Source organism: Lissotriton vulgaris, chromosome 2_1, assembly GCF_964263255.1.
Source record: "Lissotriton vulgaris chromosome 2_1, aLisVul1.2, whole genome shotgun sequence".
Taxonomy (NCBI): domain Eukaryota; kingdom Metazoa; phylum Chordata; class Amphibia; order Caudata; family Salamandridae; genus Lissotriton; species Lissotriton vulgaris.
The window spans coordinates 511,468,990-511,483,538 of NC_141687.1; the positions used below are offsets into that span (position 1 = coordinate 511,468,990).

The following is a 14,549-nucleotide window of genomic DNA, read 5'->3' on the forward strand; positions in this document are numbered from 1 at the left end:
GGCGGCAGGAGCGCCATAAGTTGCCCTTCACAAACAGGACATCACCTACCATACAGAGCACAAAAGCTGTTCCACAGTGACATTGAGCGCTGTACGAATATATAAATATGCAAGAGCAGTAAAACGTGCATAATTCCTCTGAAAAAATAATTTTAACTAATGTTTTCTTGACAAAATCTACATGTATTTCATATGTAATTTTTTCACGTATAAAAAAAAAAATACGCGAGTTGGAACACGTTTTAGGGTCCAGTAATGTCGTTTTGGGGTTCAGCAGGTGACCAGTATGTCACATGACCTTCCATGTGGTTTATGTCCTTGGCGCCTTTATCTATCCTATTGATTTATGTAAATAAGAACCATCTAAAACGAATTGCGCATGACGTGACAGATCAGGCTTTCATAATACTGCGCTTTGCATAGCTCTACGGCACTCTTGGACGTGTATCTAACTTTTTTAACCACAAAAAATGCTAATTAAATAACCTCGTATCGCTTCACCCGGGTACACATCGTTGGCATTCGGAACAATAGCACAGTGGGTAATGAGCTTGCTGCTAGCCTCTTCGTGTAACCTAACCGTGACAACATCATCTAGTATCAAAGCGCTGCGAGATTTTTCAGTGTTTTTCTTTTTTTTTTTTTTTTTTAGTTTTTTTTTTAAGACATGACCAAAGACACATTTTAATTATATCATAATCTTAAACAAATCTATCGGGTTTGGAACCCAGGAGCAAAGCTGAAACCAGCATTGGCAATGCTACAGGTCTCTCATTTATCCGAGTTTGAGCTATTGGCATTGTCAATGACCATGCCTTTTATTTATGTTTGGTTTTTGAAACAAAAATAAAAGGCAATGTCATTTACAATATCTGAAAGAAACAGGTTAGTATTAGATTCCTTACCTTAGAATATCCCCAGGCGTCAGTCTGGATCCGGAAACTATGGCGTAGCAGTACCCTTGCGCGTCGGTAGGCGTCGTCTGCAGCTCGGCTTTCGGCATCGTTGGCGCTGGGATGACGTTGCCGGAGTACTTAGACGCCGCCCTCGTGCGCTGACGTCAGTTATTCTTTTTTCCACGCCAGCAGCGCAGATCTGGAAAAAGTGGTACCCATAGTCAATTTTTGACTAACTTTTTCGATCCTTTTTAATCATTTTTCAAAGTCTTCTCGACTCCGAACGGTGCCGGTAGGGATGCCTGGATTTTAACCCTGTGAGGACTGCGACCGACTGATGTCGGTTACCGTCCCTCACCACCAGTGCCTTCACTGCCTCGGCTTTGACCACGATGACCAGGCCTGCCCCGACTGCCGAGCCCTGACATCGAAAGCTAGGTGGGAGCGGTCCCGCAAGCGGCTCGAGCTCCGGCAGTCTGCACCGCGAGAGGTCCCAGTCCGGTCGCTGGATCGGAGCCATCGTAGCTCCGGGAGTTACCATCGGTCTTCGGGCTCAAAGCCGTCAAGTAAGCACAAGAAGTCATCGCTCTTCCGACTCCCCCCGACGCAGCCGGAGGTCTGGTGACACCGCCCATGCGGCTCCGTCAGAGTCGCAGGCGTCGCGGCCTGCTTCGTACCCTCCGGTCCCTGTGCAGGATGCGACGCCGGAGGAGATCGAGCATTTCCTCATGGCCCTGAGGTCGCTCCCTCCTCAGACGGGCTCCGCAGCGCCTTCGGGCCCAGCGGACCCGTCTGCGGGCCCCAGGGGGTCGGGTGCTTCGACGCCGGCGGGTGCTTTGGCCCCGACGCTGCCGACTCCTTCGGGCCCGGCACCACAAAGCCCCGCTGGTTCCGCTTCCGGATCCGGGTCGTTGCCGGTTGACTTGACTCCCTCACCGGCGCCGAGCCCTAGGGTGTCACCTACGACGACGCTGTCCCCGATGCCTCCCTCGATCCGGTTCCGGCATCGGAGCCGTGCCGTATTCGACGCTGATTGGAGATTTTTACTTCAACTAACAGACCCCATCCTTTGACAACCCTGATTATCAGGAGATGGGTGATTAGGTGTATTGGGAGAGGTCTGAGGACCCTCTGACACGTGATTGTCAGTCCCAGCAGGACTGGACAGGTGAACTTGGGAAGGCTAGTGGTCTGGACACTTCGCTGGACACTGGTTTTGTCTCACCTCCTACCGTGGCTACGGAGGAGGGGGCAACCTACAGTGTGGTGCTGACGCGGGCGGCCAGGGCCTTGGGCTCCCCGTCGCGGCTGTGAGGACTAACCTCCTCACTGAGGTCCTTAAACCGCAGTCAAGCTCGGCTGAGCCTCTGCTGCCGTTTAATGAGGCCTTGACTGACGTTTGTTTGGGCACTTGGTCCAGGCCTGCTACAGGTCCGCCTGTAGATGGGAACGTGGCCAGACGCCACTGCCTGGCCCCGGGCGACCCTGGTTTCCTGTCCACCCATCCCACTCCCGAGAGCCTGGTCATCCAGGCCTCCAACTCCCAGACCACATTCCCGGCGGCTCCGCCCGATCGGGAATCCAAGAGGTACGAGCAATACGGCAAGAAGGTTTTCTCCTCCCTGAGTTTGGTACTGCGGTCTTCCAGCACCGCATGCCTCTTGGGCCGCTACACCCACTCTGTGGGACACGGTCGCGGACGTGCTGCCAGAATGCCCTGCGGAGGTCAGGGCTAAACTCACCCAAGCCCTTGCGGAGGGTTTAGATGCAGCACGTTTTTTCATCTGGTGTTGGCTGGATACCACCGACTCACTGGGCAGAGCAATGGCGATTCGTGGCCACGCCCGGGCTGAGGTCCGCCAACTTTTCGGCCGATGTCCAGAATACACTCATGGACATGCCGTTTTATGGCCGTCGCCTTTTTGGCGACAAGGCAGACCATGTGCTTGAGCGCTTTAAGGACTCCAGGGCTACGGCCAAGTCCTTGTGCCTCTCTGCCCCGCGCCAGCAAACGGGTGCCTTTGGCTCCTTTCGTGGCCAAGGAAGGGGCGCCCCCACACGTGCTACCAGCCACACACCACAGACTAATTTCCAACGCGGCGGTCGGGGACAACTGCGAGGTCAGTCCACACCTTCCCCCGCAGCATCTGCCTCTAAAGCCTCCTAGTCAGTGCTTTCAGGCCCATGTGACACCAGTGGGGGGCAGGGTTCGCCATCACCACTTTCACTGGCGCACTGTCACTTCGGACAGGTGGGTGCTGCAAATCGTCCGACGGGGCTAATCCCTCCCCTTCGAGGCGACTCCTCCAGCCATGCCACTGCAATACCAGCGTGTGTCGGGGGATCACTTGCGACTTCTGGAAGAGGAAGTTACGGCCCTCTTGGCCAAGGGGGCCATCGAGCGCGTTCCTGGGCCAGAAGTAGGGTGTGGTTGCTACTCTCACTACTTTCTGGTACCCAAGCAGGGCAAAGGGGGCCTACGCCCTATTTTGGATCTACGGAACGTCAACTGCTTCCTCCGGAAGGAGAAGTTCAAAATGCTGACACTAGCTCAGGTCTTAGCTGCCCTGGACCCAGGAGACTGGATGGTAGCGTTGGACTTGCAGGACGCTTATTTCCACATTCCTGTCCTGCCGGCCCACTGGCGCTACCTGCGGTTCACGGTAGGCCACGAGCACTTTCAGTTTACCGCGCTCTCCTTCGTCCTTACCAGCGCCCCACGGGTGTTCACGAAGGTGATGGCGGTGGTCGCAGCTCATCTGCGCAGGTTAGGGGTTTGTCTTCCCCCTACCTAGACTACTGGTTGTTGAAGGTGGGCTCGCCCCAGACAGTCGTCAGCCACCTCCAGACAACTGCAGACCTCCTGCACCAGATGGGGTTCTCCATCAATGTGCCGAAGTCACACCTGTGCCCCTCCCAAAAGCTCTTCTTCATCGGAGCGGTTCTCGACTCGGCGCAGTTTCGGGTTTATCCTCCCGAACAGCGGGTTCGGGATATTCAGGCTCTGATTCAGATCTTTCAGCCTTCATCCCGAGTCTCGGTCAGGTTGACACTGCGGCTTCTGGGCCTGATGGTCTCCTGCATCCTTCTGGTGCATCACGCCAGGTTGCAGATGCGGGCTCTGCAGTGGGACCTGAAGTTTCAGTGGGCCCAGCATCAGGGCAACCTGTCCGACCATGTCCTGATCTCGGAGGGCACTGCAAGACAGCTGCAGTGGTGGCTCACAGACTGCGATTGGGTCAGCGGCAGATCCCTCTCCCTTCCCCAGCCGGAGCACGTAGTTGTGACAGACTCGTCCCTCCAGGGCTGGGGTGGCCACATGGGAGAGGCAGAGATCAGAGGCCTCTGGTCTTCGGCGAAGTCCTGGCTCCATATCTACCTTTTTGGAGCTTCGGACGATTAGTCTAGCACTGAAGGCATTCCTCCCCTCTGTCCGGGGGAGTGTAGTGCAGGTGTTCACAGACAACACCACCGCCATGTGGTACTGCAACAAAGAGGGCTGGGTGGGGTCGTGGACCCTATGCCAGGAGGCTCTGCGCCTCTGGCAGTGGCTGGAACATCAGGGCGTGACCCTGGTGGTTCAACACCTGGCAGGTTCTCTGAACGCCAGGGCGGACGAACTCTGCCGACGGTGCATGATGGACCACGAATGGCGTCTGAACTTGGACGTGGCGCAAGGTCTCTTTCTGCAGTGGGGAGAGCCTTGGTTAGATCCATTCGCCACCGAAGAGAACGCGCAATGTTATCAGTTCTGCGAGTTGGAATTTCCAAGGCGGCACTCGCTCGGAGATGCTTTTCGTCGCGAGTGGAGTTGCGGTCTGTTGTACGTCTTTCCGCCTATACCACTTCTGCCCAGAGTGCTGAAGATCAAACGCGACAGGGCCCAAGTCATCCTCGTGGCTTCGGACTGGGCACGAAGGTACTGGTATCCCGAGCTACTAAGTATGTCACTCGATTCCCTCGGTTCGTCTGCCTCTTCAGGAGGACCTTCTGGCACAGCAGCAGGGGACGGTCCTCCACCCAAACCTGTCCAGTCTCCACTTCTATGCTTGGAGATTGAGCGGCGACAGTTGAGGCCATTTGACTTGCCTCCTGAAGTCTGTAATGTAATTCTGGCAGCCAGGCATCCCTCCACAAAGTCTGTATACGCCTGCAGGTGGAATAGATTTGTGGCATGGTGCACAGCAAAGGCTGTGGATCCTCTCTGCCCCTCTTTCTGAGGTTCTTCTCTTCCTTCTTTCTCTTGCCCAGCAGGGCTCTGCTCTGGGCACTATCAAGGGCTACCTTTCTGCCCTTTCAGCATTTCTAAGGCTGCCTGATCAACTGTCTTTGTTCAAGTCCCCCAATGTAACTCTGTTTCTGAAAGGCATCACACACATGTTTCCCCCTGTTCCGTTTGTGATGCCTCAGTGGGACTTGAACCTTGTTTTTACCTATCTAATGTGCGCTCCCTTTGAGCCACTTCACAACTGTCCTATCCGCCTTCTTACTCTGAAGACTGCTTTCCTGGTTGCCATCACCTCTGTCAGGAGAGTGAGTGAGCTCCAGGCTCTTTCATCCAAACCTACTTTCCTTTCTGTCCATCCGGATAAGGTTGTGTGGCGGACTAGACCCTCTTTCCTGCCCAAGGTTGTCACGGCCTTCCACATCGGGCAGTCTATCACCCTGCCCACCTTCTTTCCGCCACCGCATCCCTCAAAAGTCGAAGAGCGGCTCCACCGTCTGGACCCAAAACGTGCGCTTTCATTTTATCTAGATCGCACACGCCAGTTCTGGGTGGATGACCAACTCTTTGTTGGTTACGTGGGCGCTAAGAAGGGACGGGCGGTGCACAAGCGGACCATCTCTCGGTGGGTCGTCTTGTGTATCAAGGATGGTTACTCCTTGGCGAAGGACCCTCCTGTTGGGATTGGGGGCCCATTCCACTCGGGCCACGGTGGCTAATACTACCCTGGGCCGGGGAGTCCCTTTGCAGGACATCTGTCAGGCGGCTACGTGGGCCTCGCTGCACACGTTCGCAAGACACCCCTGCCTGGACAGCCAAGTCCGGAGGGATGGCTTCTTTGGCCGTTCTGTCCTCCAGGACTTTCTGGTGTGATTATAGGTTCGCAGACCCACCACCGGGGTTGATATTGCTGGGATATCTATTCTAAGGTTAGGAATCTAATACTACCCTGTTTCTTTCAGATGAACAAGTTACTTACCTTCGGTAACCATATATCTGTAAGAAACAGTAGTTAGTATTAGATTCCTTACCGCCCCACCCATCCCCCCGTTCTGCGAACCGATATCTAGGGTTAAGGTCATCCCCTTTCAGGGCCCTAGTTTCAATGCCACCAGTGTTGTTTTTTTACATGGCTCTGCGTTTCTGACGTGGAAAAGCTGTGTATAAGAACTGACGTCCGCTCACGAGGGCGGCGTCTAAGTACTCCGGCGACGTCATCCCGGCGCCGACGAACGCGGAGCCACAGACGACGCCTACCGACGCGCAAGGGTACTGCTACGCAAAAGTTTCCGGATCCAGACTGATGCCTGGGGATATTCTAAGGTAAGGAATCTAATACGAACTACTGGTTCTTACAGATCTATTGTTACCGAAGGTTAGTAACTTGTTCGTTAATAGCTAAAACTCTCACAAAAGGCAGACCTATTGCATTGCAAATGCTTGTTCTAAAGTTGGCATCCCAGGGAGAAGGGGTCCCCCGTGTCTTTTCGATGTCTCATGGAACCCTTCCCTTTTTTTGGTGAATTTACTGCCCAGGCCTTTAAGTGCTCTGGGAGGGGGGCTGTGTGGTCCCATTCCCTTATGGAATGCGGCCCCAGGAGTGGGCTCTCCCTTGGGGCCTATATTAACTCACTGAGGGGAGTTGTGCGCCCTCTCTCCCTATAATGGGCCTGAGGGGAGGGGGTCCATGGAGTGGAAAACTGCTCAAGGAAGGGGGCCACATGACTCACTCCCCTAATGAATGCATTGAGCCCCAGGTGAAGGAATTCCCAGGGCTAAATATGGCCTAGGGAGGCGGAGGCTTGACCTCCCCATAATAAGTAAATTGGGCCATGTGGCTCAAGGAGATTGGCCGTGTCGGCCCCCTCCCCTTTTATTTAAATGTTGGCCCTGGTGATGGACTCCCTGGGGCCTACTTGGGCACAGGGTGGGTGTATGCGTCCCCATTTTCAGGGGGGCGGGGCACACAGCCCTCCTCACCTTTTATAATGTAAGGAGGCCCCAGGCGGTAGGGTCTCTGGGGCCTTGAAAGGTAGGGGGGCACACTGAGCCCCCCCCCCTCAATTTTTTATTTTTTTTAAAAAGACCGCCCTGGAGTATGGGTTCCCTGGGGCTAAAGGAGGCTCAGGGAGAGGGAAACATTTATAACATGTTTAATACCTCTACACACCTATGATGAAGCACACCCATTGGAAGTAATCAGTGGGGTCATAGAACATGTCATGAGTGATGTGATATGCATGGTGGGGGTGCAAGTTATAGTTGGCTCTGATAAGGAGCTGGTGATTTTCAGTGTGTTTAAAAAAAAAAAGTGTTCTATTCAAAACGTTAGTTATCACGGACATATTCATCTAACTAGAACATTACTTTAACCTTTTTTTGTTTTTCTGTGAATTTATTTTTAGGTGTGTGTGTGTGTGTGTGTGTACATTCAGCTGCTCAATGAAAAAAGAATACAGGACCCCTAATCATTCTTTTTTCACACCAACAGGTCTCGTTTGAATTCCGGTCATTGATACACTCTCAACTAGCTACCGTATTTTTCGATGAGGTTGTTAAACAGATGGTCGCAGCCTTTGAAAGAAGAGCATCCAAACTCTATGGCCCAGAGACTGTAATCCCGCGTGAATTAATGCATCATGAAGTGCACCACACGTGAAGCTTGATGAAAAACTGAACTTGTCTTTATCACAGACATATCTAAATACTGTATTTATATGAAGTTTTGTTTATTTAGAAGTTCATACACCTTGCGGGGGGGATTACTTTTTATATGATTACAGCCTGTTTATAGCTTATCGTTGGTTGTAAAAACCAACCACATGCATAGATATATTATGCATCATGTACAGATGTATTTTAGATTAAGAAATGTCACGTTTTTGTGTGTATATAACTGCATTGGCTTTGTGCATGCAGTTGTAAAAGGGTGGCAGCTACTTATATACTGCAAGTAAAGACTTAACACGAAAATTATTCTCTGTAATTTTGCCAAATTTAAAATTTGGCTGTTCACTTGAATTCTTCTTAAGAAACTCACTGCCTCTGTTACAGTAACTGTAAAAGTTATCAAACCCCTTTTCCTTACTTGATAATGTACTAATTTTAAATTATTAGATTCTTAATATGCTCCTATTTATTATCTGTGTGTTTTATTGGGTTTGTGTTGATAAATGCTAAACTACATGTGAGCAGTGAGCCGTCACAAGAATGTTTACGGATGCACCTTTATACTTCTCTTTATGCACTGACAATTCCCTGGGTTCTCTGAAGGAGCGACTGTAATTCACTAATCGCCATGATTATTAGTTATGCCAGACGGTCGGAATACCTTCATACGGGAATATGGTGGATGGCAGAAAATGCGCTTTGCATTTATTGAAAGGGGGGAAAAACCTTGAACTGTAGAACAAAGCATCTCACTAAGACTGACCAGTTAATTTTACGTATGTGCTTGAAGTTTTTAGTTTTGTTTTACATAATACTTTATCTATCGGGATTTTACAGTTTGCCAACGTGATGGCCCTAGTGTGTTGCAGCTGAAAGAGGTTACAAATATAATAAATATACGTATCTTTTGTCAAAGTAATGCTTCTTCCCAATACCAGAAGACTTTTGATTTGCCCAACCTAACTTTATTTTCTCTTGTGATAGGCCTTGACGTTGATCGAGTACTTTTTTTAGCAGATGATTCATCATAATGAACACATTTCATGGAATGGAAGCAGTTTATTCGTAGTGGTCCAGAGCTTCCACCATAACATTGGTGCTTATCGTCTGAAATTAAAGGGAATGATATTGTTATCAGTTAACTTCAAGAAGTTATTTTGTTTTATAAGGAATGCTTCTTTTTTTTTTTTTTATTTTGTAACCACATTTCAAACTTTCGAAACTATTTGCGTGAGCCAAACCTTTTCATGAAATATTTTATATCGCCCACAAAATAAAAAATTTATTTGAAGCAATAAAAATACATATAAAAAGCGTATTTAGGTATTTTTTCTTTTTTTTTTTTTCTTCGTGAAATGTTTGTTTTTCTAATCTAGGCTGGTGCTGTCTGATTGTTAACTGTAATCTTTATGCGATGGTGGGTTTTAGAATTTCAGTTTATTGATCTATATTTTTTAGTTCAAAGTTACATTTTGGGGGCGTGGCTTGAAAGCCAAGAGTGGCAGATGCGTGAGCCTGCTAGTCAGCGCCGGCCCGACAATGATGATGCAACTTCTGGCAGTGGAGAGTGTGAGGAGAATCGGACAAACTATTTCTCCCCTCTAGAACACGTAGTGCTGCCATAAAGGAGAATCTGAGCTGCGAAAATGGATACGGCAGCTGCTGCGGACCTATGATTGGCAACGAGCCGGAGCAACCAACCTGGCAGCCCCAGATGATGAAACTGTACCACCCTAGAAGGTTAACAGCCGTGGAACCTTGGGGGCTGGTTGCAGGTAGTGGGCGGCAGAGATCTCGGTCCCTCCCGGGACGAACCGGGGATAGCCACGCTCCAATTCTGACACCGCACGGCCCGTCGAGAGAGTGGAGGTCACCATACAGCTGTTGGGTTTGCTGCGTCACTGTGAGAACCTCGGCTGCCAACGCGAGCAGGATGCGACTCCTGAGGCCCTGCCTGCACCTCTCTGTGCTTGTGACTGCCGGTGAGGCCCCGGCTGGGTGCGACCCCCTCCTTGTTCGATGCAACACAGCCACTGCTGGATGCATCCGCGGATGAGCTACTGCAGTGGTTCCCAAACTTTTTTGACCCGTGGCTCCCTTGACCTAATTGGCAGTAGGCCTTGGCTCCCCACCATTTTTTTTACCCGCGCACCGGGGTGCCGCGGCGCACCCTTTGGGAGCCACTGGTCTACATGAAGAAACGAGCCTAGACGTGATGAAGGATTCAGAGAGTCGCCATCACGGTCATAAATCTTTATTTGCAATCACAAAGATCTTATAAAGTACATTTCAATGCATACATAGAGTAGTATAAAGCACTCGCACTAAAAGTAACCAGGCTAGAGAAAGGCTCAAGGAGCTCTGTGGCGTTACAAGAAGTTTACGTGAGGTGGGCTCTGATCATGGGTATCCTCAGAAATGTTTTCGGTGGGGGGGGGCAAATTTTTAACTTCATCACCATCCCCCTTGCACCCTTCTCCCCCTTCCCCTTGTACCCTACTTCACCTCTGCCTTGCACCCTTTTCTACCCTCTGCCTTGCACCCTTTTCTACCCTCTGCCTTGCACCCTTTTCTACCCTCTGCCTTGCACCCTTTTCTACCCTCTGCCATGCACCCTTCTCCCCTCTGCCGTGCGCCCCATCTCCCCTCTGCCGTGCGCCCCATCTCCCCTCTGCCGTGCGCACCATCTCCCCTCTGCCGTGCGCACCATCTCCCCTCTGCCGTGCGCACCATCTCCCCTCTGCCGTGCGCACCATCTCCCCTCTGCCGTGCGCACCATCTCCCCTCTGCCGTGCGCACCATCTCCCCTCTGCCGTGCGCACCATCTCCCCTCTGCCGTGCGCACCATCTCCCCTCTGCCGTGCGCACCATCTCCCCTCTGCCGTGCGCACCATCTCCCCTCTGCCGTGCGCACCATCTCCCCTCTGCCGTGCGCACCATCTCCCCTCTGCCGTGCGCACCATCTCCCCTCTGCCGTGCGCACCATCTCCCCTCTGCCGTGCGCACCCTTCTCCCCTCTGCCGTGCGCACCCTTCTCCCCTCTGCCGTGCGCACCCTTCTCCCCTCCTCCTTGCACCCTTCTCCCCTCCTCCTTGCACCCTTCCCCCCTCCTCCTTGCACCCTTCCCCCCTCCTCCTTGCACCCTTCCCCCCTCCTCCTTGCACCCTTCCCCCCTCCTCCTTGCACCCTTCTCCCCTCCTCCTTGCACCCTTCTCCCCTCCTCCTTGCACCCTTCTCCCCTCCTCCTTGCACCCTTCTCCCCTCCTCCTTGCACCCTTCTCCCCTCCTCCTTGCACCCTTCTCCCCTCCTCCTTGCACCCTTCTCCCCTCCTCCTTGCACCCTTCTCCCCTCCTCCTTGCACCCTTCTCCCCTCCTCCTTGCACCCTTCTCCCCTCCTCCTTGCACCCTTCTCCCCTCCTCCTTGCACCCTTCTCCCCTCCTCCTTGCACCCTTCTCCCCTCCTCCTTGCACCCTTCTCCCCTCCTCCTTGCACCCTTCTCCCCTCCTCCTTGCACCCTTCTCCCCTCCTCCTTGCACCCTTCTCCCCTCCTCCTTGCACCCTTCTCCCCTCCTCCTTGCACCCTTCTCCCCTCCTCCTTGCACCCTTCTCCCCTCCTCCTTGCACCCTTCTCCCCTCACACTCTCCAACATGCAGCAGTCACGAGTGACGACCCCTCAACGAGGAGTGAGGCAAAGACAGAAGCTGGCAGAGTGCGGCTGCATCAGGGCATAAGGTGCCCACCCAACGCTCTCCACCAGGCCCCTGACCCTGCACCCACCCAACGCTCTCCACCAGGCCCCTGACCCTGCACCCACATTACGCTCTCCACCAGGCCCCCCACCCTGCACCCACCCACCCAACGCTCTCCACCAGGCCCCTGACCCCGCACCCACCCTCCCTCCCAACGCTCTCCACCAGGCCCCTGAGCCTGCACCCACCCACCCACCCTCCCAACGCTCTCCACCAGGCCCCCGACCCTTCACCCACCCACCCAACGCTCTCCACCAGGCCCCTGAGCCTGCACCCACCCAATGCTCTCCACCAGGCCCCTGACCCCGCACCCACCCACCCAACACTCTCCACCAGGCCCCTGACCCTTCACCCACCCACCCAACACTCTCCACCAGGCCCCCGACCCTTCACCCACCCAACGCTCTCCACCAGGCCCCTGACCCCGCACCCACCCACCCAACACTCTCCACCAGGCCCCTGACCCCGCACCCACCCACCCAACACTCTCCACCAGGCCCCTGACCCCGCACCCACCCACCCAACACTCTCCACCAGGCCCCTGACCCCGCACCCACCCACCCAACACTCTCCACCAGGCCCCTGACCCCGCTCCCACCCAACGCTCTCCACCAGACCCCTGAGCCGGCACCCACCCTACGCTCTTCACCAGGCCCCTGAGCCGGCACCCACCCTACGCTCTTCACCAGGCCCCTGAGCCGGCACCCACCCTACGCTCTTCACCAGGCCCCTGAGCCGGCACCCACCCTACGCTCTTCACCAGGCCCCTGAGCCGGCACCCACCCTACGCTCTTCACCAGGCCCCTGAGCCGGCACCCACCCTACGCTCTTCACCAGGCCCCTGAGCCGGCACCCACCCTACGCTCTTCACCAGGCCCCTGAGCCGGCACCCACCCTACGCTCTTCACCAGGCCCCTAACCCTCCACTCACCCACCCAACGCTCTCCACCAGGACCCTGACCCTGCACCCACCTACCCAACGCTCCCCACCAGGCCTCTCACCCTGCACCCACCCACCCAACGCTCTCCACCAGGATTCTAATCCCACCCACCCAATGCTCTCCGCAAGGACCTGACCCTGCACCCACCCACCCACCGCTCCTAACCCTCCACTCACCCACCGCTCTCCACCAGGACCCTGACCCTGCACCCACCTACCCAACGCTCCCCACCAGGACCCTGCACCCACCCACTGCTCTCCACCAGGACCCTGACCCTGCACCCACCCACCCACCCAATGGAGGTTAAAGACAGTCATTGTATGCGTATCTGTGCTCCCAGAGAGAACACTGGGATACCGCCACAGGTTTATTAAGCAGCGCACGAACACACCCTCTCTCAATCATTAAATGATTCCACCATTTAAAGAATCCAAAATATATCATCAATAATGTGATTTTTCTGCCTGATAATGGACTTGGTACAACGTTGCACATGAATTTGAAGAAGCCGTCATAATAGGAACATTCGTGAATGTCATTTGAAAAGTTTTACCCTTTTTCTGTGTTTTGGTTGGCTGGATTAATTTTTTTTTTTTGCTGTTGATTTATATAGCGCAAACTCGACTCGAAGAGCACCAGTCACGTTACACACGGATACATTCATGTATTCTGTTTTTGTAGGCGCTGGGAGATTAAGTAATTTGCCCAGAATGAACAGGATTCTGAGCTGACGTCGAGGGTCGAACCCGGTTCCCCAGCTCCAAAATTGGCAGCTCGCAGTTTCACTACATTTTGAGGATAATTATATATTTTTTTCAGACCCACATCCTGCACAGCGGCGCGGTGCCCCTGGCTTCCCTTCACGGTGCACCAGGGTGCTGTGGCGCACACTTTGGGAACCACATAGATATTAAGAGTGTACTCCCTGGACAGGTCCTGAGCATGGGTAGAGGAGGGGAGAAGATGGAGCTTGAGGTCAGAGCTACCCACTTTGGAACTGAGGAATCAGGTTTGATTCTGGTTTTGGCTCAACATCCTGTGATCCGGGGCAAATAACTTAATCTCTCCGTATCTAAAAAAGGAACATGTCCTTATGAAATGTCATTGGTGCTCATGTAAAGCACTCCAATATGTTTGGGTTTGCTCTATATAAAAATTGAGGGGGGAAAAAATGAAAAAAATAGTGTCATTTACTCTTTCAATGCTATTTGCATCTAAATAACCGAAGGTGCTCATGACTTCACAAAGAGCATGACCTCCTCCTGTGCTGCAACTCCTTCCGCCACTGCCAGCATCGTTCACAGCTCATCAGCAGCTGAAAGAGTTGATTGTCTTTTTTAACCCCTTCGATGCTGATGACGAGTTCAGCTCGTCATCAGCCACGGTGGTCGTGTGCGGATGACGAGCTGAGCTTGTCATGTAACGCGTTTTTTTCTAAAAAAGCCGCACAGCGCAAAAATAACCCCTGCACGCATGTGGTTAATGGTTAGAACTGCCAGGTGCCAAAATGCGGGATTATTGGCATCATCTTTTGCCTTCGAGTAAGAAGTGCCTGGATCTTCATTGGCAGGTGGGCCTCACAGCTATGTCTGTAGCAGAGTCCTGTGTGCGCTGTTTGTGCACCCCCTGCCGCCGTGATGCTCTGCTTCAGAAAGGCAGAAACTAGGGGCAGAGCAACCTATTCATCACGGAGGCGGAGGACGAAAGTGATACATTTAGTGGAACTTAAACACTTCCTTTCCCACATCGTGCGCGGCACCCCTGGCTTCCCTTCATGGCGCACCAGGGCGCCGCGGCGCACAGGTTGGGAACCACGGAACCACGGAGCTACTGGTAGACCACAGAGGTCTGGGTTGGAGGTGGAGAAAGCTGATCTCGCTGTCTGCTGCTGCCAAGACAGAAGGCTTTTTGGATTGTGACGCCACGCTGTACTCTGTCCACATATTGGACTTGGTAGATACTGTGCTAGAAGCTCCATCAAGGTGGGAGCAAGCAGCTGCTCCCTGCTCATAGGAACCCTCTAGAGCTGTGTCGCAGGTCGCGTCTTTGTACCCCCCTGGGGTAG

At 53.2% G+C, this 14,549-nt stretch overlaps 1 protein-coding gene across 2 annotated transcripts in view; it reads left to right on the forward strand.

Annotated features, from left to right (window-relative positions):
* Positions 1-9,109, forward strand: part of COQ10B (coenzyme Q10B) — a 123,441-nt gene extending 114,332 nt beyond the window's left edge. For both annotated transcript variants that reach the window (XM_086955421.1, XM_086955423.1), the window contains one exon: positions 7,613-9,109. In XM_086955421.1, coding sequence (XP_086811547.1) covers positions 7,613-7,780 — 168 coding nt within the window. In that variant the 3' untranslated portion in view covers positions 7,781-9,109. The remainder of the gene's footprint in view (positions 1-7,612) is intronic.
* The last annotated feature ends 5,440 nt before the right edge of the window (positions 9,110-14,549 follow it).